The 23,948-nt window shown below is 44.1% G+C and overlaps 1 protein-coding gene across 1 annotated transcript in view; it reads left to right on the forward strand.

The window, feature by feature from the left end:
• The window catches only part of COG4 (component of oligomeric golgi complex 4), a 28,890-nt gene that overhangs the window by 4,319 nt on the left and 623 nt on the right, over positions 1–23,948 (forward strand). The window contains exons 4-18 of the mRNA XM_081107777.1: positions 254–428; positions 2,594–2,787; positions 5,732–5,837; positions 6,348–6,505; positions 7,338–7,393; positions 9,553–9,686; positions 12,002–12,120; positions 12,666–12,832; positions 13,557–13,722; positions 17,828–17,890; positions 20,171–20,287; positions 22,156–22,248; positions 23,234–23,317; positions 23,514–23,615; positions 23,721–23,849. Coding sequence (XP_080963903.1) covers positions 254–428; positions 2,594–2,787; positions 5,732–5,837; positions 6,348–6,505; positions 7,338–7,393; positions 9,553–9,686; positions 12,002–12,120; positions 12,666–12,832; positions 13,557–13,722; positions 17,828–17,890; positions 20,171–20,287; positions 22,156–22,248; positions 23,234–23,317; positions 23,514–23,615; positions 23,721–23,849 — 1,863 coding nt within the window. The remainder of the gene's footprint in view (positions 1–253; positions 429–2,593; positions 2,788–5,731; positions 5,838–6,347; positions 6,506–7,337; positions 7,394–9,552; positions 9,687–12,001; positions 12,121–12,665; positions 12,833–13,556; positions 13,723–17,827; positions 17,891–20,170; positions 20,288–22,155; positions 22,249–23,233; positions 23,318–23,513; positions 23,616–23,720; positions 23,850–23,948) is intronic.

A 23,948-nucleotide genomic window follows, 5' to 3' on the forward strand; every position in this document is an offset into this window, starting at 1 on the left:
AAAGAAAATATGGATTATCCCTGTTCTTGCTTCCATTAGTTGAATGATCTGATCACATAAATTAAATTGCATGATACTTGTCAATGGTCTTGATCATTAGCAATAACAGTTTGTGAGTGGTAGTGTTTTTAATTTCCCAGTGAGAAATGAAAAGGACCTATGGTTAGCCAGATTCAGTCTCTGAATCTTTCTATCTTCTGAAGAGATGTTTTTGAAATAGGACATTGTTGCTGAGCACCAAGTCTTTTTGCAGAACCGCCTCTATCAAGCTATTCAGAGAGCTGACGATATCTTGGACCTGAAGTTCTGCATGGATGGAGTTCAGACTGCTTTGAGGAATGAAGATTATGAGCAGGCTGCAGCCCACATTCATCGCTACTTGTGCCTGGACAAGTCAGTCATCGAGCTCAGCCGACAGGGGAAAGAAGGTCAGCATCCCAAACTGTTGATTTCTAGTTAACTTATAAGCATCTGTAATCTGAACTAGGCACACTCAAGCAGGAGAAGGGCATCTATTGGTAGGAAATTTGTTAGGTAATAGACCCTCTATGGGCCCAGATTATCCCAGGGCAGTGTTGTTATTCCTATTTTACGGAAAAGGAATTTGAACTGTTCTCTAGCCAGTGGGTTCTTTCCACTTGCCTACTTAAAAAACTAAATTCTGCCCAGCCAGCGTGGCTCAGTGGTTAAGCATTGACCTATGAAACAGGAGTTCACAGTTAGATTCCTGGAGAGGGCACATGCCCAGGTTGCAGGCTCGATCCCCAGTGTGGGGAGTACAGGAGGTAACTGATCAATGATTATTTCTCATCATTGATGTTTCTCTCTTTCTCTCTCTCTCTCTCTCTCTCTCTCTCTCTTTCTCTCTCTCTTTCTCTCTCTCTCCCTTCTCTGAAATCAATAAAAAAGATATATTTTTTTAAATTAAATTCTTAGCCTTGTGTTCTGGGCCTTCCATAATCTTGACTCACCCTTTCTAGCCTTATTTCATGCTATTCACTCATGCATCCATTCATTGTGCAAATATTTATTGAGCTCTAAATGCCGGAGCACATACTAATATAGTTGACCTTTGAACAACTTGGGGGTTATAGGCGCCAATCTTCCACACCGTTAAAAGTCCTCATATAATTACAGTACTATTTTAAATACTCCGCAATAGTCGTGGTTGTTTTTTGGGGGTTTTTTGTTGTTGTTTTTTTGGTTTTTTAAATATATTTTATTGATTTTTTTACAGAGAGGAAGGGAGAGGGATAGAGAGCTAGAAACATCGATGGGAGAGAAACATCGATCAGCCGCCTCCTGCACACCTCCCACTGGGGATGTGCCCGCAACCAAGGCACATGCCCCTGATCGGAATCGAACCTGGGACCTCTCAGTCCGCAGGCCGATGCTCTATCCACTGAGCCAAACTGGTCAGGGCTCGTGGTTGTTTTTTAATCTTTCTGTTTCTATTTGCTCACTTCATAACCTTTGCCTGAAATGAATGTTCCTTTTATTCAGGTATCAAAATCCAGTCCATCTTTGAAATGGGATGTTACCTTCCTTAGGAAGCCTTTTCTGATTACTTCAAACAGAAATGTGACTTGTAGGCACCTTTATTTATGACAGCTATCATATACTGAATTTATTATAGTTATCTGTACACAAAGCTTCTCTCTTTCACTCAATTATAACTTCAGTGACAATAGGATTATGGCTGATTCATCTTTTAATCATCCACATTACTAGTACAGTATCTTGCACACAGTAAATGCTTAGTACATATTTTTTCATATTTTTTAATGAAAAGTGGTTCACAGTCCTGACCAGTGTTGCTTAGTGGCTAGAGTGTCGGCTGTGGAACTAAAGGGTCATGAGTTCGATTCCCTGTCAAGGGCATGTACCTGGATTGCAGATTCAATCCCTAGCCCAGTTGGGGCACGTGCAGAAGGCAACTAGTCAATGAGTCTCTCTTACATCAATGTTTCTCTCTCTCTCTCTCTCCCTTTCTCCCTTCTATTCTCTCTAAAAAGTCAATGGAGCCCGGCCAGTATGGCTCTGTGGTTGAGCATCTACCTATGCACAGGAGGTCGCTGGTTCAATTCCTGGTTAGGGCACATGCCCAGGTTGCAGGCTCCATCCCCAGTAGAGGGTGTGCAGGAGGCAATCAATTAATGTTGCTATTTCTCTCTCATCGATGTTTCTATCTCTCTCTCTCCCTCTCCCTTTTTCTCTGAAATCAATAAAAACTTTTTTTTAACAAATACTTTAAAAAAAGTCAGTGAAAAAAATATCCGTGGGTGAAGATTAACAAACAAAAAGAAAAGAAAAGCCCAAACCGGTTTGGCTCAGTGGATAGAGCGTCGGCCTGCGGACTCAAGGGTCCCGGGTTCGATTCCGGTCAAGGGCATGTACCTTGGTTGCGGGCACATCCCCAGTAGGAGGTGTGCAGGAGGCAGCTGATCAATGTTTCTCTCTCGTCTATGTTTCTAACTCTCTCTCTCTCCCTTCCTCTCTGTAAGAAATCAATAAAATATATTTTTTAAAAAAAAGAAAAGAAAAGTGGTGCACAGACTAAGTGGTATTAATTTTCACTTTCTCCTTTGCACAGGGAGCATGATTGATGCCAACCTGAAATTGCTGCAGGAAGCTGAACAGCGCCTCAAAACCATTGTAACAGAGAAGTTTGCTATTGCCACTAAGGAAGGGGATCTGCCCCAGGTGGAGCGCTTCTTCAAGATCTTTCCGCTACTGGGTTTGCATGAAGATGGACTAAGCAAGTTCTCAGAATACCTTTGTAAGCAGGTATGGCCCCTGATTCTTGGCAGGATAATGGCATGGTTCTCTGCCTACAGATTGGAGCACTGGGGAGATCCAGTGTCAGTGGATAATTTTTTGCCTCTGGATTTGACTCCCCTTTCCTGCTCTTGCAGTAGCCTGGCAGGACTGAATGCATGCATTCATTCACATTTATCTATTTCCAGTCTGCCGGGAGCCGGTCCATGCTTGCTGTTTCAAGGGACCTGGCATATATGGCATACTGTTCTTAATGTGTTTGCTCACCTTCTTGGCACTATGTGTTTTAACCAAGGTCTCTGAGAAAGGTTGTTTCCCAGGTAGGGATTTTCCCCTGAAGTTAGGGAGGGAATAAAACCTCTTAACTAAGTGGTAATTAATCACTTTAACTACGAACAATCATGCTTAAGCTACATAATCTTTACTCCCTGGAATGGAGATAAGAAACGCCCTAACCTTTGTAATAGAGATTGATAGGATTGAATCAACTGGTATAAATACAGATGTAACAAGACAGCGAGACACAGAACTTAGAACACAGAACTTAGAAGACAGAACCTACACAGAACCTAGAGACAGAAGAACTTCGCTGGAGAGAGCATGGCAAAAGATCCTGGACTGAACCTGACTACAGAAATTGGCAAGAGAACCTGACTAGAACCTGGTGACTGAACCTGGCTGGAGAACCTAGCGAGGGAACATGGCTACAGAACCTGGCTGGAGAACCTGGAGAACCTAGCAAGAGAACATGGACACAGAACCTGGCTGGAGATCCTAAGCAGAACCTCTCTGGAGATCCAGACCAGAACTTGGCTGGAGATCCTGGCTGGAGATCCTGGCTAGGCTGCTTGATCAACTGAACACTGTCTCCGTGTCCTTCCTTCTTCGCCGACTCCATCTACGCCTTTGGGGACCCCTGGACCTGCTGGGGTTGGACCCCGGCACCAGTCTACTGTGTGCCAGGCCCGGTCTGGACATCTGCTGATGCACATTTATTTCCAACAGACCAAGTGAAAGTATAGGAAAATTAAAATGCAAATTCTCTGACAAGTTGACTCATCCTTTTCAAACTGTCAGCCAGGAACTGGCTTCTTTAAAGAGCATTTTGAGTTGCTGGTTAGTGTTTTTAAGACTTCATAAATAGGGTTGAGTTTCAAAATAAGCCACAATAGCATGAAGCAGATTAGGTCACTTGGGGTTAACTCCTGATAAAGAAGCAAGCGCCAATTAAAGTCTTAGCCCTCTTCCCACTCCTCAGATGGAAAGAAGCAAATCCCAGGAGGCATGTGTGCAGAAGCTATTGTTTGTTTATTTATTTATATTTTTTTAACCCTCACCCAAGGATATGTTTTTATTGATTTGAGAGAGAGAGAGAGAGAGAGAGAGAGAGAGAGAGAGAGAGAAACATTGATTAGTTGCCTCTCGTATGCGCCCCCACTGGTGTACAGGATGACATTTCAGCCAACTTAGCCACCTGGCCAGGGCTTGTTTTTTTAAACTATATGTCACAGTGCATCCTGTCCCTCACCCTGCAATTTTCTGTAAGGAGACACTAATTTGCCATTAAGAAAAATAAGACAGTTCCATATGTGCTGACATATTTCACTCTCTAACGTATGTGGTTTGTTAAGTTAAACAACAGTATGCTACCATTCCTGTTTAAAATGAGGGCCATGGCAATCCTATATAATAAAAGCATAATATGTTAATTAGGCCGGGCATCCTTCCGCACCAGGCCGGCACTTCGAGGGAAACTGGGGTCCCGGGTGCCAGAGGGAAGCCGATGTCGGCAGCCGCGGGAAGGAAGGCCTACTCTTGCACAAATTTCGTGCATCAGGCCTCTAGTAAAGATATATGCTTGTATAAGCATGGGATATTTTTGGAAGGGTTAACAGTGATCACCTCTAAAGATGGGAATTAGGGGACAAGAGACATAGGTAAGAGCAAAAGACACTTTTCACCAAACATTCCTTTGTCCCTTTTGAACATTTAAGTGTTTATATTTTATCCATTCTAAAAAATTAATTAAAATACAACTGCTTTATGTTACATTTTTTATTTTTTAAAATTTACTGATTTTAATCCTCACCCGAGTATATGTTTATTGATTTTAGAGGAAGGGAGAGAGAGAGAGAGAGAGAGAGAGAGAGAGAGAGAGAGAGAGAGAAGAAACAAAGAAACAAACATTGATTTGAGAGAGAAACATCAGTCGGTTGCCTCTTAAACTCACCCCAACCAGGGATCAAACCCACAACCTAGGTATGTCCTCTGACTGGGAATCGATCCACGCTACCTTTTGGTGTACGGGACGATGCTCCAACCAACTGAGCCACGCTGGCCAAGGCTTTCAGTAGTTTGCCATCTGGGACCTCGAAATAGCTTCTACTTTTAATCCTTTAAAAATCCCTTCAGCCCTAACCAGTTTGGCTCAGTGGATAGAGCGTCGCCGGCCTGCTGACTAAAGGGTCCCGGGTTCGATTCCGGTCAAGGGCATGTACCTTGGTTGCGGGCACATCCCCAGGAGGGGGTGTGCAGGAGGCAGCTGATCGATGTTTCTCTCTCATTGATGTTTCTAACTCTCTATCCCTCTCCCGCTTCCTCTCTTTAAAAAAGTCAATAAAATATATTTTAAAAAATAAAAATCCCTTCAGCAGTGCCCAGATTCCTTGTCCTGCTCAATAAAACACCATTAATGATAAGTTAGAATTACACTTTCAGATGATTATTGAAATTGGGGGCTCTCTCCCTTGGCTAATGGCAGAACATATTTTCATGCAAGAGAAAAGCATTATTTATACCTCTGAGTTCAAGTTCCTTGTCTTGCCTGAGGCTTAGTCAATCCAGAGTTCTCAAGGGAAACATGGGAAAAAGAAAGGCAATGGGAAATCCTTTTGGGAAACTGAGGCCAGCCTTTGGTCTAAAAAATATATGTGGATTTTCTTTTTTTTTTCAGGTTGCCAGTAAAGCTGAGGAAAATCTGCTGTTGGTACTAGAGACAGACATGAGTGATCGAAGAGCTGCAATCATCTTTGCAGATACACTCACTCTCCTGTTTGAAGGCAAGCCTATTTCCCCACTCTAGGGAGATGGTAGACATTATCCTAACACCTGCATCCTTGTGTTTCTTCTCTCCCCACTAGCCTAATGCCTTTAAGTTAATCCTATAACTTACTGCACACTGGTTTATTGGAGAATTAACTTCCCAATTCAACATCAGGTTAGCAAAAATTATTTTGATCCTCCCTTGCCCTCAAGACCAAACTCTAAGAATAAATTTAACCCTTAAATACATTACTGGGAAGAGAGCAATACTGATTTTTAAAGATGTTTTGTACAAATTGTCAATATAACGTAGGAAATGTCTGCTGGTGTACCAAGTACAGAGCATATTTCACAGACAAATTTGCTTAGCAAATTCTAGCACTGACAAGAACCGTTTGTATTCATTTGGGGAGGTGAAACAACCAAAAGGAGTTGAGTTAGACCTGGGTCAGCCTTGGCTAGAAGAAAAAAGCTTATTATATGAGAAGAACATTTGGAATCCAACCCTCTTTCTTTCTTCTCTCTAGGGATTGCCCGCATTGTGGAAACTCACCAGCCAATAGTGGAAACATATTATGGGCCAGGGAAACTTTATACCCTGATAAAGTATCTGCAGGTGGAATGTGACAGGCAGGTGGAGAAGGTGGTAAACAAGTTCATCAAGCAGAGGAACTACCACCAGCAGGTGAGCAGAGGAAGCTACAAGAGGCTTGGAATCAGTGTTCACCAGGGACACCAAACGGAATAAATGGGAGGGATGGGGGGGGGTGGGGAAGAAAAGAGATACGGACAGAAGAAAAATAAAGGCTGAATGCAGACTGGCCTGCATCTTGCCCATCAGGGCTTGAGGTGTTGTCATGATGGTGATGGCCTCAGTACAAGATTGAAGAGGAACTGGAAAAGGCTTCCTAAAAGGAACACAAGAGAAACATTAAACCAGTTCTTTATCACAGAATGTGCAACTGTGCTTTCTAGTGATACAATGAGAATTTTATTTGTGAAGATTCTATTAAGTGTCAAGTAATATGTCACACATTTCTCCTTAGTTCCCTTAAGTGCTAAAGATAACAATTGCTTTTTCAGAACTTTATATCTGCATTCCTTTTAGCAGAGAGAGTAAAGAATAGGACTTAGAAATAGTCATCCTATACACTCTAGAGTAGACAGTAGTCCTTTGGCATACCACTAGCATCACTTTTAAATGCAAAAATATGTTGCTGCTAAGGTTCCAGTGCAGATGCAAGAAAAAAGGGTCCTTGAACATTCTGTCTGTTCGATTGTGGCAGCCAAGATTGAATGGGGGAATACAGTCAAAAAGTAAAAATAAATGCAATAATAGAGGTGGCATTACCATCTAAATCAAAAAATCTTTGGCTCATCATTCTGAAAGCCTACTTGTGGCGTGTCTGTTAAGCACACTAACCAAACACTCTTGTATGCCAGAAGTTTGGAGTGACCAGCAAAAGGCAGATACAAGGAGGGTGGGGAAGAGCACTCTTATATGTGGTGTTTTGCAGTTCCGGCATGTCCAGAGCAACTTGAGAAATTCTACAACAGAAAAAATAGAACCAAGGTAATAGTCCTCTTTTCTTCAGCCCATAAGTGTTTGGTTTGGCAATCGTGTATCATTCATACACTACTCTGTTACAATGTGGTCTATGTTTTAAAAATATTTATCTATGACTCTTGGTTTTCTTTAATAGACTATCGCATACAAACAAAAGCACATATATAACCTATATAGTTCATAAAGAATAATAGATCATTAACAGTATTTTTGAAGTCCCCAAGTGACTCTCTTCCACCCCTCTCCCAAAGGCAACTACTGTCCTAAAATTTTAAGCTTTTTAACTTTTCTAATAAAAATAATATATGCTTATTAAAAGAAAATGCAAACATAAAAATGTATTCACTCAATCAAAATTTTTTTTTTAGACAAAGGAAACAGATAATTTTATTTTTTTTAATTTTTTTTATATATTTATTGATTTTTTTACAGAAAGGAAGGGAGAGAGACAGTCAGAAGCATCGATGAGAAAGAAACATCGATCAGCTGCCTCCTGCACATCCCCCACTGGGGATGTGCCCGCAACCCAGGTACATGCCCTTGACCGGAATCAAACCTGGGACCTTTCAGTCCGCAGGCCGATGCTCTATCCACTGAGCCAAACCGGTTTCGGCACACTCAATCAAATTTTTACTGAGTACACATTACGTGCCAAGCACTGGGAATATGGCAGCAAGCAAAGTGAGCAAAACAAACCTAATTCTTTCTTTGTGGCATCTCTGGTCTGTAGTGTTTACTATATGCCAGACATTGTTCTAAGCACTTAACAAATATTAAGTCATTTAATCCAGGCTTTCTCAGCCTCTGTACTATTGGCATTTGGGCTGTGCATTATAGGATATTTAGCATCCCTGACCTTTACCCTAGCTGCTGGTAACGCCCTCCAGTTATGACCATCAAAATGTCTCCAGACCCTGCCAAATTTTCCCTGGGGGGTAAAATCACCCTCGGTTGAGAATCGATGATTTAATCCATTAACATTTTTTACAGATGAGGAAACCAAGCCTAGAGGGTTAAGTGACTTGCCCAAGATCATACAGCTAGAAAGTGTCAGAGCCAAGAAAAGAACCCAAGTAATCTGACTCTAGAGTTCATGTTGTTAACCACTGGGATATGTTAAGTGTAGGGGACAGGAGAATGTGTAATAAAGGGATACAAACTAAGCTGATGAAGTTCAAGGAAAAATTCCTGAGGCAATGACCTTAGATCTGAGACCTTGAGTTTAATAAGTAGGAATAAGGTGAAGAGTGTTCCACGTAGAGCAGGGAAAGTGTGTGCAAAAGGCCCTGTGTGTTTGAAAAGTGAAAGAAGGTCATGGTAGTTGAAGTGCAGAAAGTTGGGGAGAACCTGACGTGAGATGAATCTGAAGAGGTTGTTAGAGTTAGGCCATTCCAGGACTTGTATCCTAAGAGCTATGGAGATCTTAATTATGATATGACCAGATTTATGTCTTGAAAAGATCTCTTGGTCTTCAGTGGAAAGTTAGTCAATTTGTGTATATAAACTGAAATAGTGATTCATCTTCATTTTTTAAAATACACGTATCAGTTATCCTAACACAATTTGTTGAAAGGACTATTCCTTTCCTATTGAATGTTTTTTACACTCTCCCTAGTAATCAGTTGACCATAAATGTGAAGATTTCTGGACTCTCAATTAATCTAACGGTCTATTTTAATGTCAGTACCACACTGTTTTGAATTGTAGCTTTGTAGTAAGTTTTGAAATTGGGAAGTGTGAGTCCTCCGACTTTTTTATCTTAGATTGTTTTGGCTATTCAGATGAGTAGATGAATGGGTGTGGAATAGTTTAATGGTACCCCCCAAAATCTCATCACAGCTAAATAAGAGGTTGGGAAGGTTTGTTTTCTCTCACATGAGGCATAGATCATTTTTACTCAAACTGCTAACAAAAACACACCTCCCAGTCTCTTATTTAGCCCGGGCAGGATTTTCGGGGCCGAGTGACTTGGGTGAAATGTGTAAGTGGAATATGTGGTTGACAGCTCTCTGATTATAGTTGGGTCAGCAGAGCCAGGATGGCCATCTGGCACAGGCCTTCTGGACCCAGTGGGGAGGAGATGTTCGGGAGTATGTTTGCCCTGTAGCCATTCTGTCTGAAGGAACCCAGTGTCCTGCTGATTTCTTCTGCTCCATGTGTCTCAGGGAACTGGACCCCATCCTGACTGAAGTTACCCTGATGAACGCCCGCAGTGAGCTGTATTTAAGCTTCCTCAGGAAGAGGATCAGCTCTGATTTTGAGGTGGGGGACTCCATGGCCTCAGAAGAAGTAAAGCAAGGTAAAAGGCATTCCCCATATTCCCTGGGAGGGCTGGGGTATGGTTATTGTTGTGCATAGTTAAGCCACAAATCTCTTAATAAGAAGTGATGGGTTTGTTGGCATCTGGGGGTCTATGGGCAAATTGACTCCCAGGAGAAAAATCTAGACTTAACTGAATTTGGAATTGGACTGGGCCTTTGAAGCCATTTAATTATTTTCCTGTGCTATTTTCCCCACACCATGCTTCCTTACCAGCTTCAGTTTAGGGACTGATGTTTAAATAGGTGATATGCACACATGATAGATGGAGGGAGGGAGGGAGAGAAGGATGTGGAGAGGGAAGAAGGGAGAGGGAGGGATGTGGAGAGGGAAGGAGGAAGGAAGGGGGAGGGAGGTATGTGGAGAGGGAGGGAGGGGAGGGGAGGGGAGGGAATTTCATGATAGGACTATTCCAGACTGGATTGTAGCAACTGTTGCAAAATTCTATCAAGTTACTAAAAAATAACACTGAGTTGTATACATATAATGGGTTAATTTTATGGTACATACATTACACCTTAATATAGTATTGAAGTACAATATTGAGAAAAGAGTATATCATATAAAGGAAGAGCATACAAAAAGAGTATATAGTGTTGCCGAAACCGGTTTGGCTCAGTGGCTAGAGCGTCGGCCTGCGGACTGAAAGGTCCCAGGTTCGATTCCGGTCAAGGGCATGTACCTGGGTTGTGGGCGTATCCCCAGTAGGAGATGTGCAGGAGGCAGCTGATCGATGTTTCTCTCTCATCGATGTTTCTAACTATCTCTCTCCCTTCCTCTCTGTAAAAAATCAATAAAATATATTTTTTTAAAAAAAAAGAGTATATAGTGTAGCTCTAGCTGGTTTGGTTCAGTGGATAGAGCATCGGCCTATGGACTGAAGGGTCCCAGGTTCAATTATGGTCAAGGGCACATGCCTGGGTTGCAAGCTCCATCCCCAGTAGGGGATGTGCAGGAGGCAGCCGATCAATGATTGTCTCTCATCACTGATGTTTCTATCTCTCTCTCCCTCTCCCTTCTTCTCTAAAATCAATAAAAATATTTCTTTTTAAAAAGAGTATATAGTGTAAAGAAAGGCTTTCACTATATCTCTCAGTACTCTTAGTCACAATTTTTGAAAGGATAAATACATTGAAAAAAGTGTGCCACAGTTCTATTTTATTTATAAATTTACTCCAGGTTTTTAAGAACATTTAATTCCTGCTAGGCAAGTATTACAGAATTCCCCAAACTGGAGACTTGAGACCAACCCAGCATTCTGCATGATTTGTACCAATAATACATGGCAGAGAAACTAGTTATATGGCCCAGTTGGCATTGCCTTGAATTGGTGTTTAAAGGAGGTTGAATTGGTATTTTGGGCCTTATTTGGAGTTTTGGGACTCATTATTATTAATTATAACTGTCATTGTTCAGAGTTATGCTGTCCAATGTAGTACCACAGCCACATGTTAACAATTTAAATTGAATTAAAATGAAATAAAATTTAAAAGTTCAGATTAGTGCCCTTGCTGGTTTGGCCCAATGGATAGAGTGTCCGCCTGTGGACTGGAGAGTCCCAGGTTTGATTCCAACCAAGGACACATGCCTGAGTTATGAACTCGAACCCCAGTAGGGGTGTGCAGGAAGCAGCCAATCAATGATTTTCTCTCATTGATGTTTCTATCTCTCTCTCTCTCTCTCTTCCTCTCTGAAACCAATAAAAATATATTTTTTAAAAATTTCATATTAGCCACATTTCAATTCTTCAATAGTAGTTACCATATTAGACAACACAGATTAAGAACATTTTTGTCATCACAGAAAATTCACTGGTTTAGAGAATGAGATGTATTATACCCAATATATTTCATTCTTTGCCCTAGAAATTTACATCTTTTGAGTCTTACTATTTCTAAAGAAATAATGAAAAATAAGCAAAAAGGGCTTTGTACAAAAATGTTCGCTATGATCTGCAATCACTCTGATCTCTAATTATCTCTGTTGGCAAATGTTTGTAATAAGTAACCCAGGTGTCTCAATAGAGGAGAGCAGTTTTTAAAAATATAGACTCTACCTGATAAAATATAGTCATTAAAAATAAGTAAGTTAAAAGAAGAAAAAAGCTATGAAGAAACATTGTAAATATTTATAATTTTTAAAGCACAGTACAAAACTATCTATACTGTGATTGTAACCATGTAAATCGTGTACAAATTTGGAATAAAGACTAGAAAGGAACCAGCAAAAATGAAAAAGGTTGACCTATTTTCCTTGAGGAAGAAAAGTGAGTGTTCTTTCTTGGCTGTCCCCTAGAGCACCAGAAGTATCTGGACAAACTCCTCAACAATTGCCTGCTGAGCTGCACCATGCAGGAGCTGATTGGCTTGTATATTACCATGGAGGAGTACTTCATGAGGGAGACTGTGAATAAGGTAGGACAGAGGACACATCCCTTGGAAATGGGGCTTCCTGTCCAAGAAGCCAGGCCAAGGAAATGGCCAAGGCATGTCATATTTCTTGGTCCTGCTTTGAGAATACCCTTGCAGATTGAGAGGCACCACTTTGTATGGTTAGTTGTTATGCTTTGGAATGGTCATGCTTTTCATAGATCCAGATGGGACTTCTTTCCCAAGGATCAAAAAAGAACACCTCACTCAGGGCGTCTACATGTCCCCGGCCTCCCTGGAGGTATGTGGTGAGGAGTGTTGGGGAAGAAGGGCCTCTCCTGATCTCTTACATCTCAGATAATAGTTGTCCTCAAGGCAGAGGCCCTAAATACTTAATTTCCTAAGTGATCAATAGGGAAGTGATATCCTTTAATAAGGATATCCACACCAGCTGTTGACCAGGGTAAACCATGTGGGGAAATTAGGGACAAGGTATAGAAAAGGAAGCAGAGCCAGGGCCTGTTCCAGAACCTTCTCGAACTGTGACATGTAGAACTGGGCCCTTACCGGGTGCTTTGCCTTTTGGGTAGGCTGTGGCTCTGGACACCTATGAGAAGGGCCAGCTGACATCCAGCATGGTGGACGATGTCTTCTACATTGTGAAGAAGTGCATTGGGCGGGCTCTGTCCAGCTCCAGCATCGACTGTCTCTGTGCGATGATCAACCTCGCCACCACAGAGCTGGAGTCGGACTTCAGGTATGGTTGGCGCTGTCTCATTTCTAGGAGGCAGGAAGGTCCTAATTGTGATTCATTTCTGAGGCCCGTTTGTTTCTTCCTTTTTCCCCTTATAATAGTTTAGTTCTATACAGGATCAACCTCTTACCCATCGCACATCCTTGGCTCCAGGCAGCTGAACAGCAGCCAGATATCTTATGGGCCAAGTCAGTGTCCCCGCACTGGCTTGGAGAGGTCATTGGCCCTCAGTCCCATGAAAGACAACAGGCAGTTCAGGTGAAGGCAGGAGTTGTAATATTTACATAGTTGCCACTATGCTGATTGCCTGCTCTTATTCGGTCCTAAAACAACCCTGTGAGGTAGGAGCTATTAGCTCTTTTATAGATGAGGAAACTGGGCCTTAAAGAGATTCCATTCCTTGTCAAAGATACCACACCTCATACGTGGTGAAATAGAGACTAGAGTCCTGAACTGACAGCCTTTCATTAAGCTGAACTTCTGAGTTTGTTGGAGCTCAGTGGTGATACCTGAGAGCCTCATGGGAAGTTGAGAATTAACTAGTCTTCTCTGGGTGCTCTTGTCATCAGTACCCTCGAGGGGTATTGGCCTATGACCATGCCTGGCTGCCCAAGGCCTCCTACTGTCATCTCAAGGATTGGTCATACTCTGATGGCTCAGGGTAGGGGGCCCTCTGGTCCTGCTGTCCTGGAGGCCCATCAACCCCCATATGCCGTTCTGCCCCTAGGGACGTTCTGTGTAACAAGCTGCGGATGGGCTTCCCGGCCACCACCTTGCAGGACATCCAGCGTGGGGTGACGAGTGCCGTGAACATCATGCACAGCAGCCTCCAGCAGGGAAAATTTGACACAAAGGGCATTGAGAGCACTGACGAGGCCAAGCTGTCCTTCCTGGTAGGTAGCCCCACCCGCCAGGAGCTGGGTTGGTTTATCTCAAGAGGTAAAACTATGACGTGTAAGCTACAGTGTAACCTTCAGCTGGAGACTTTCCCTCTAGTGTCTATGTAGAAGGAAAACTCCTTTAAGGACAGCTCATCTTAGAAGGTTCTGAAACCATGTCTTACCCAGGGGCCTATTCTGAGGAGCCTGAGCCAGGACAGGCACTGTTTCCTGCCTGCAGTCTGGGTGCTCAGCTTTCTGGAGTGCCCATCCACAAGAGCACTAGCCCACTGTTCAGGGGCTCCACTTAGAGCTTGGCTTGCATTTGCCACAGGGCCAACTGGAACATGTGCCAAGCCTCCAGCCGGCTCCTCTGAGGACAGTCCCCCAATACGGATAGGATGGGTGCCAATCCTTCGAGCCTACCAGGACTGCTTTTCTAGCACACTTCTTAGGCTTTCAGTGTCCTCAGAAATGTGACCTTAGTGAAGCCCTTAGCCTCCCAGAATGACAGATGTGATGAAGCAGTGAGTCTTCAGTTGTGTGACAGCTGGCGAAGGAGAAACGTGGAAAGATGAAAGGATTTATACCGCACCTAGTGTGTAATGAGCCAAAAAGCACAAATGAGTCCTGAGCTCACATCCAGACTTGTCTGGCACTTGCTGTCTTGGCATGAATGGAACAGCACTGTGAGAGGTCACTTTGCTCCACCCTTACATTGGCCAGACTCTCGTCTTCTTGGACCCTGAGGGTCAGAGGATGAAGGAAACATCCAATAGCAGAGCTCTCAATCAGCACACAGATAGGGACTATGAACACCCTTGAGTTAGATGTAAAAGTGTATGTGTGTATTTTTTTCTGGAAGCAGGGACCTTAGCTTTTCAGATTCTTAACTTTCAAAAGAGTTCAGAGCTGTTACTTTCTCAGACAGAAACCTAAACATGCTAATACCTGTCTCTGTACAAGAGAACCCACAGTATAGTCCTCAGATAGATGTGGAGGCTCTTTAGGCAGCCCCACTCTCTTCCTGTCATTGAAAATATGTTCCCCGGGGCATTGGGTTCTGTCGATCTGGAATGTCATGGTTGTTGCCAGAAAAGATTATTAGTTCAGAGAAACCGTTGCCTCTGAGTATGGTGCCTTTGGAGAACTTTGCCAAAATGTCTGGCAGCCAGTTTCATATGATCATGGATTGACTTAAATTTTCATTTTGTTTACATTCCATTTCATTTTTTACAGAACTTGATCTTTCATTTCTCTGCTCAGAAACGACTCCTTGCTACCTACCTCAGCAAAGCTAGCCACCTTTGCCGGCTGGTTTGTTGAAGGCCCTCTGAATCTCACCCATCCTGCCCCTCCCGTCCTACTTTCCCCACTCAGCTCCACAGGCCCCATTAGGATAAAGGCTGTGCGTTTGTGCCTTGGCTGCTCCCGTTCAGACAGTTTCATTATTTGAGGGCCCAGAAAATAAGGCCAATAAGAAGAGTGATGCTGGGGCCCGGCTGGATCGCTCTAGCTCAGTTGTTAGAATGTCATCCTGATTTGCCAAGGTTGCAGATTTGATTCCCGATACAAAAATCAGTCAATCAATGCATAAATAAGTGGAACAACAAATCAATGTCTCTCTCTCTCTCTCTGCCTCTCTCTCTCCCTCCCCCTCTCTCCCCTCCCTCCCTTTCTCTCTCTCAAAAAAAAAATCAATAAGTTTAAAAAAAAGAAGAAGTGATTCTGAATGCTTGGTAATAGGATTCTAGTTTTTCTGACACCAGGTACTTAAAATGTCACCATTCCCACCGCAGGGCCTATGTCTTATGTCACCTTGATTCATTTGGTTGTCAAGATGAAATCCCCAACGGTGCTGACAGATCATTCACCATGAGCTGGGATAAGCCCAGTGAGTCCTTGCTTACAAGGGCTGTCGGTATAAGGAAATTTTAAAATCAATACCGTTTGAACCCAAATCCATTTTCCCCTCATGACAGATTATTCTTGGTGCCCTTAAGTGTCTTTGAAACATTTATGTTGTCTTCATCCTTGAGCGGTCATAACAGTGCAGTGAATTCCCTGGGACCGGTGATGTCAGCGGCCTTGTGTGTGGCATGCTGATGTGAGGCCTACGTGTCATCCATCTCAGTGGAAGCAGCCTCAGCACTGTCAGCAGCGTGACCTTTCAGTACTGGCCGCAGGACACTGATGAGGGGAGCATTCTCAGGAGACAAGAGGGGTGGCCTACCCTCAGCCTCCTGAGGTTCTGGGAGTCTTCTTCTACCTTGAAATCCTGAAGCTCCCAACTCATCTCTTGAAAACTGGTTCCTCTCTACATCACCTTTGCCTTCCTGGTCATGCCGCCAGCACACCAGTTCCAAGGCTGTGTGATCCTCTCAAATTTTAATTGCTGCCCCACACAGCCTCTAGGCCAGTATTCCCAGCCCACAGCTGTGCTCATGTGCCATTCACCTGCTTTAAATTATCCTCAGTGTCACCCCATTGTCCACAGGACAGCAGAGCACCCAAGTGCCGGTCTGACTTTACCCACCTATTACCTTTTCCTGCACTTGTCTGTGCACTGACTCTGCTGATCCCTAAATACCTTTTGGAGTTTTCTGCCACTCTGCATTTGCTTATGTTATTTCCTCTCCATTCACTCATTCAACAAATATTTATTGAGAAACTTCAGGCACTGTCTTCGGTTCTAGAGCTGCATTGCTCAATATGGTAGCTCCTAACCACATGTGGCTATCTAAATATAAATTTTAAGGGTACAGGGAGATAAATGGTGATGAAAAAAATTCCAGAAGGGAATATGAATGAAAAAAACAAAATGAATTTTTTTTTTTTTGCTTTTTCTTGTAAATTTAAATTTTAAAACCCATTTCCTGAGTTGCACTAGCCACATTTCTAGTGCTCAATAGCCACACATGGCTAGAGGCTACCATACTGGACGGTTCAGACTTCTAATATTTCCATCATCAGGAAAGTTACGTTGCACGGTTTTCTACTAGAGACACAGTGGTAAAGAAGACAGATAAGATCCCTGTCTTCAGGGAGCTGTCATTCTAGTGAGAAAGGCAGGCAAGAAACAAACATTATCGGGTCATCCTAAGTACCATTAAGAAGATACAGAACTGGACAGGGGGCTTGTGGGGGTGGAGTAATGTACTCACCATCATCTCCTGTTAGTTATGTTCCAGCCTTTTAAATTCAGCTCAGTTAACAACTCTGCCATGGAGCTTTCCTTGAAGAGCTCAGACCAAAACGTTTGTTCTTTCCTCAAAATGGCATAGCAGTTCGTGCCTTAATCATCACTTTGACACATGCTGGTTTATATGATTGGTATTTCTGCACCTCTCTTAAAAATCCACTGAACTGTGAGAGAAGGAGTCCTCGGCTCCTATCCTGGCTCTAGCTCTGTGGTCTGTCACTCTCTGAGTTCCTCTCTCTTTACCATGCTTTCTTTTTCTTTACAGAGTTTATCACTACCTGACATTATAAAATACATATATATTTATTATCAAACTTCCCTTCTGGAATATAAATTCTTTGTGGGAGTGAATTTTGTCCGTTTTGTTAACTGCTTTCTCCCTGGTGCCTAGGACAGTTTCTGGCAGGTAGCCAGTGCTAGGTAAATATTTGCTGAGTGAATTCTGGACTAGCCTTGGTGAGTCATTTCATCTTCTGAGGAGTTTTGTTCCTCTCTATGAGCTGGCTTGATAATACTTGTTTTGAGAGGGTATTTGTATGAGAAAGTGCCTCCTGGGTGCCAGGGCTCAGGAAGGATTTCTTTAATGAGTGTCAGCCTTTGCATCACTGATCTGGACCTGGAGGTTCGAAGCCTCAGGATATCTCCCAGGCCTGTGTGCCTAAACGTGGAGGAAAAAGACCTGAAACCTTGGGTCACTGCCTCTGAAGTCAGGTTGGCTTTGTTGCCTTGGTGTCAGGACCAGGAGAAAGAGCAAGCTGGCTCACTGTTCTGCCCAACCTGAGAGCTGAGGGCCCTGCCTGATGACAGTCCTCAGCCCTCATCTGAGCCTCAGGAGTGCAGCTGTCAGCCAGTCTGGCACTGGAGTGGGTACAGACACCAGGGGGCAGGAAGTCACATTCTTCTGTCCTCATCTCCCAGGTGACTCTGAACAACGTGGAAATCTGCAGTGAAAACATCTCTACTCTGAAGAAGACGCTGGAGGTACAGAGGAAATTGCCTACTGCTTTGAGCCACTGCAGTCCCCGGGAGGGAGCCCTGGGCACTCCTCCTGGTGGGACTGTGGCAGTCAGCACTGAGCCAGTCTCTCCTTCAGAGCACAGGAGGGTCCACTAGTGTGTGACCGTAGGAAGAGCTCTGGCCCAAGATCTGGAAGATCAGAGTTCAGATTAGATCTTCCAGCACGTACTTAGCATGTGACCTTGGACAAGTGTCTTAACTCGCAAAGCTTTAGTTCTCTCATCTATTGAATGATGCCCTACTTTGGGTTTGTTGGGTAGCATAACAAAAACCATGATAGAAAACACTATAAACGTGATAAAGTCCTCTATAAGTGTGAGAGATTGAGATGAGAGAGTCACCAAGCCTTGTACAAAGCTGGTCGCTGTTACCATTTTTTAAAGGAAGGCTGCATAGTATAGTGAAAATTGTTTGCACTTGGAAGTCAGATACCCCTGAGTTCAAATCTCCACTTGACCACTGACCCGTGCTGCAGCCTCAGGCAAGTTCTGTTCCCTCCCTGAGCCTCAGTTTCCTCATTTGTAAAACAGGGAGAGTGATCTCTGCCCCCCAGGGTGGTGGTGAGAATTGAACAAGGTAATGTAAGCACCTCGTATGTGAGAGGGATGCAATAAGAGTAAATTGTATTAATAGTTACAAATAACAGCATGGAGCAGTCACCATAAGTGTCAGAGGACAAGGGGCCAACTCTGCCTCTGGGGAAGGAGGGAGGCCAAGGTCCTCCTCCCTCGTGCACTTGTACTCAGCTCTGCTGCAGAAGCACAGGGCTCCACATGCACAGGGCTGGGCAGACTGAGGCGGCGGGGGCCAGCACACAGGGGAGAGGGCCCAGTAGCTGATGAGGTTTCTGAGCAGCTCAGGGAGAACAGTCAGATGGGAGTTGACAGTAGTACTGTAAACTGGACTAGATGATGAATGTATCCCAAAAGGGGCTTTAGAATTGGGTAAAATGAGAGTGATACGAAGTACCAATAGCATAGTGTCTATCACACTGTATGTATTCTACAAGGTAACTGTCATCATTGTTTCTGAGTCATGGCGCCTTATATTCCTGACTACATCTTTCACTTAGTCTGTTGGATTTTGAAATAAAATTTTAGGAAATGTTAGGCATTCAGAACTGAACTGATAGAATTAGCCAAGTGAAAGAAAAAAGGATAGCAAAAATCTAAAAGCAATTCCCGTAAATCCTACCCCCTCTGGATTTGCATTTCACATGTGTCCTTAATCCATGAGGCCAGGCGGCATGGTGTCCATCTTACAGGTGAGGTTAAAGAGCTAACAGTAAAGCTGGGAGCTGCTGTAGGAATGCGGGGCCTCTGCCCTCTAGATCAGTCCCTTTGCGACTCCCCCTCAATGCTGCGCCCGCTGTCGCCAACGCAGCACAGGCTTTCTAAGGAGGCTGCAAGCCATGTGGGCAGCTGCAACCCAGACATGGTGAGCTTCAAGCAGCTCCCCCTGTGAGCGCTGTGCACCTGGGCTGTAGTGCGGGAGTCGGAACAAGTGCTTTGAAGCCAGAATTCCCACCTGGAATCCCAGCTCTTCACCTGACTGCTGTGTGGCTTTAGTTATAACTTCTCTGTGCCCCAGTTTCCTCATCTGTGTAACAGGGATAATAGTACCTACTTCATAAGGTAGATGCTTTAATAAAAATAAAATGCTTAGAACAAGGTAAGCCAGTTAAGTCCTAGCTATGTTCATGACAATCTCCCTTGGGCTGCCAGACTATAATATTTTAAAATTAGAAATGTAACAATAGCTAATATGTCCTTAGTGCCTACTATGTGCCAGGCATTTGGCTAAGCACTTCGTGCATCATTTCATCCAATTCTCACAACCACCAAGGAAGCAGGATTTGTGTTCTTATTTTATAGACAGTGAAATTGAAGTTCAGAAACTAAATCACCTGACCAAGGTCACTCAACTTAATAGGTGGCTAAGCCAGGAATTGAACCTAGGAATGTCTGTCTCTAAAGGTATGAAAAGATGTCTGGTTTTTGTGTTTCTTATTCACATCCCTTAACACTGGTACCCCCAGATTACAAAGGGGGGAGTGGGAGCCAAGTGGCTAGCCACCAGGATAGAATCGAGGTTTCTGAAACGCACTCAGGACTCGTGCCTAGGATCGGCCTTAGCTGTGTCCAGAGAAGGCTAGAGCAGGAGAAATGGCTGTTGCATGTTGCCGCCCTCCCCACTGCCTGTGGCCCTCGCTCAGAAGCCTGAAAACTGGGTGTTCTCTCCTAGAGTGACTGTACCAAGCTGTTCAGCCAGGGCATTGGTGGGGAACAGGCCCAGGCCAAGTTTGACAGCTGCCTTTCTGACTTGGCTGCCGTGTCCAGCAAATTCAAAGATCTCTTACAGGTAAGCCCCAGGTTCAGCTACTGGCTGAATCCTCTGCCTGTGTTGCTTGGAGAAGATTGTTACTGCCTTACCGTGGGCTCTGTGTATAAAGAAACAGGAAGGACGGGTGAGGAAATAGCATGCAAGCCACTGAACCTATGCAATCCCTTGAGACTAAAGGCCCCGTTGGTCTTTCAGTGACGCAACTGTCACACTGACAAGCTAGCATGCTGGCCTAGAATCTGCACTTGGCCCCACTGTGCCAAGAGCCCTCAGAAAGGTGCTCTGAGGAATGGAACCACATGGTTACTTAGACCCACTGCTTGGCCTTAGTCACAGGTGCTGCCTAGTACTGGGCACTCATATCGCTTCCTTTCTTTTTTTTAAATAAAATAAAATTTTTTATTGATTTTAGAGAGGGTGGGCAGGGAGAGAGAGAGAGAGAGAGAAACATCAATGAAAGAAATACCGATTGGCCTACTGGGGATGGAGCCCGCAACCCAGACATGTGCCCTGACCAGAATCAAACCGGCAACCTCTTTGTGTATAGGGCGACACTCAACCAACTGAGCCACACCAGCCAGGGCCAGAAATCTCTTGAGAGTGTACACCAAGCTTGTCAAACTCATGGCCTGTGGGCCCCATGTGGCTCACAATGAATATTTTTATGGTCCAGCCATTATAACGGTATGTAAGAAACATTTCAATAACAATTTGTAACTTAATTTTTACAATATCCTGTTATACATAATTATTAATACCAAATTACAGCCCTAACCAGTTTGGCTCAGTGGATAGAGCGTCGGCCTGCGGACTGAAGGGTCCCAGGTTTGATTCCAGTCAAGGGCACGTACCTTGGTTGCGGGCACATACCCAGTGGGGAGGCAGCTGATCGATGTTTCTCTCTCATCGTTGTTTCTAACTCTCTATTCCTCTCCCTTCCTCTCTGTAAAAAATCAATAAAATATATTTCTAAAAAAATACAGAATTACAACGTTTGCTAATGACTGATTATTATAATCATGTCATTACATTTACATGCCTTACTCGCAGGTGCACCATTTCCTCCACTAATACTAGCAGCAAATATTTTAGCAGCTGATTGCCCCGTCATTAGTCTTGTACTAACTTGTTTGGTGTGCGCAACAGGAAATATTTTGCTTGCAAAGAACAAGAAAAATAGGTTTATTTGCATTACACGTATTAATTTGTGCAGTTATTCAGTGTCTGATAAGTTAATGTTCAAGAAAAAATATTTTTATTAAAATGTTCTATTATTTTATGTTAACGATTACTCATTTACTTCAGCCCTTTGTATTCAGCATGTCTCTATCAAAATAAACCTACATTTCTATGACAATTGAAGCTTTTGTTTTTTGGCGGCCCACATAAACTTAAGCCTTGTTTATTTGGACCATGTTAGCCTTTGAGTTTGACATGCTTGTTGTACACACCATCCTCTAGGCCAGCGGTTCGCAACCTGTGGGTCGCGACCCCTTTGGCAGTCAAACGACACTTTCACAGGTGTCGCCTAAGACCATCCTGCATATCAGATATTTACATTACGATTCATAACAGTAGCAACATTACAGTTATGAAGTAGCAACGAAAATAATTTTATGGTTGGGTCACATGAGGAACTGTATTTAAAGGGCCAGAAGGTTGAGAACCACTGCTCTAGGCCTTATCTCTGGCCTGGACCTGAATTGGCACAGATCTGGAAAGGCCAGAACTGGTGTTCCTGGCCTCTTTTGTCAACATTATCTGTTACACTTCAAACAAGGCCTGCAGATAGTCTCAGAGCTGGAAGAATGCCCGGGCAGTCGAGGATGGAGCTGGAGAAAGGAAAGGAGTAGGTGCCTTCTGGGTCTGATACTTGTACTTTGCAGGAAGGGCTGACAGAGCTAAACAACACAGCAATCAAGCCACAGGTGCAGCCCTGGATCAACACCTTTCTCTCTGTTTCCCACAACATTGAGGAGGTAAGTCTGACCACAGGAGCCTCAAGCTCAGGGTGACCCTCTTGTTCCCCTCCCCCCAGCTGGAGGGCAGTGGAACTGTCTAAACAGACTAGTCTAGTCCTCACACTCTTCTCAGGCCCACTTCCCTCACCCCCATAGCCTAGGTTCCTCCCAGGAAACAGGCTGTTCCTGTAGTAAGAAGGGCTCAGACAAACATTTAAAGGGCGTTTGCCTTGACCTGACATATCCTCTTACTGATGCTCTTTTTTCTTTTTCTAACCTAAGGATATTATTCCTATAGGACAGGGGTGGGGAATCTTATTTCTGCCAAGGGCCATTGGGATATTTATAACTTCATTCGTGGGCCATACAAAATTATCCACTTAAAAATTATCCTGCTATATTTGGTCAAACATTTATTTATTTATTTATTTTTTAAATATATTTTATTGATTTTTCACAGAGAGGAAGGGAGAGAGATAGTTAGAAACATCGATGAGAGAGAAACATCGATCAGCTGCCTCCTGCACATCTCCGACTGGGGATATGCCCGCAACCCAGGTACATGCCCTTGACCGGAATCGAACCTGGGACCTTTCAGTCCGCAGGCCGACGCTCTATCCACTGAGCCAAACCGGTTTTGGCTGGTCAAACATTTAATTAACTCACCCCTAATGCCTTAGCAAGACCAGATTAAATGATTTCTCAGGCCTTATAGGGCCTGCAGGCCAGACATTCTCCACCCACCCCTGCAAGAGTAAAATGCCAGGAGCTTTACCATATTGTGTGGGCCATGGCTATAGGCCAGGGCCATTTGCCAGTGGGAAGTGTGGTGCAGAAGTAGCAGCAGTCACTGCCTGCTGTGATGTCCAAGGTGGTTTTAAATTGGATGAGTCAAAAGCTACCAGGGAAGAAGAACCTCTTCTGTTAGAAGGGTGGAAGTAGGTGGGTGGGTTAAATGGTTCTTGGAGAAGCCCCAGTGACCCATCTTGCTTCCTAACAATAGGAAGAATTCAATGACTATGAGGCCAATGACCCTTGGGTGCAACAGTTTATCCTTAACCTGGAGCAGCAAATGGCAGAGTTTAAGGTGAGCAGGGGTCCTAGCAACCAGCTTATGGAATTACCAACAACTGCCCAAATCAGCAGGCTGAAAGCCCCCCCAAGTCCCAGCCTGTAGAAACACTCCTTGATGGCCTCATGTGACTGTCCCTACCCCCCAAAAACCCCACTGTGTAGGCAGAGGGATGGGGGGGCTCCCGCTGATGTCTGGCCTCTGTGTGTAGGCCAGCCTGTCTCCAGTCATCTATGACAATCTGACCAGCCTCATGACCAGCTTTGTTGCAGTCGAATTGGAGAGAGTGGTGCTGAAATCCACCTTCAACCGGGTAAGGTCAAGGGAGCACGGGTCCCCAGCTCTGTTTCTCCTTTGAAGAAGATGGGGCCTGTCATTTGCATCCTTGAACAGTGACTGGGCTTATGTTCCCCTGCAGCTGGGCGGTCTGCAGTTTGACAAGGAGCTGAGGTCACTCATTGCCTACCTTACCACGGTGACCACCTGGACCATCCGAGACAAGTTTGCCCGGCTCTCCCAGATGGCTACAATCCTCAATCTGGAGCGGGTATGTGGGGTCCCCTCAGCCTAACCAGGGAAAGGTGTCTGACCACATTTGGATGCCAGCCACTCCACCAAAACGCCAGCAGCCCAGCCCTGCCAGGCA

Source organism: Myotis nattereri (genome assembly GCF_964212035.1).
Source record: "Myotis nattereri genome assembly, chromosome: 15".
Classification (NCBI taxonomy): domain Eukaryota; kingdom Metazoa; phylum Chordata; class Mammalia; order Chiroptera; family Vespertilionidae; genus Myotis; species Myotis nattereri.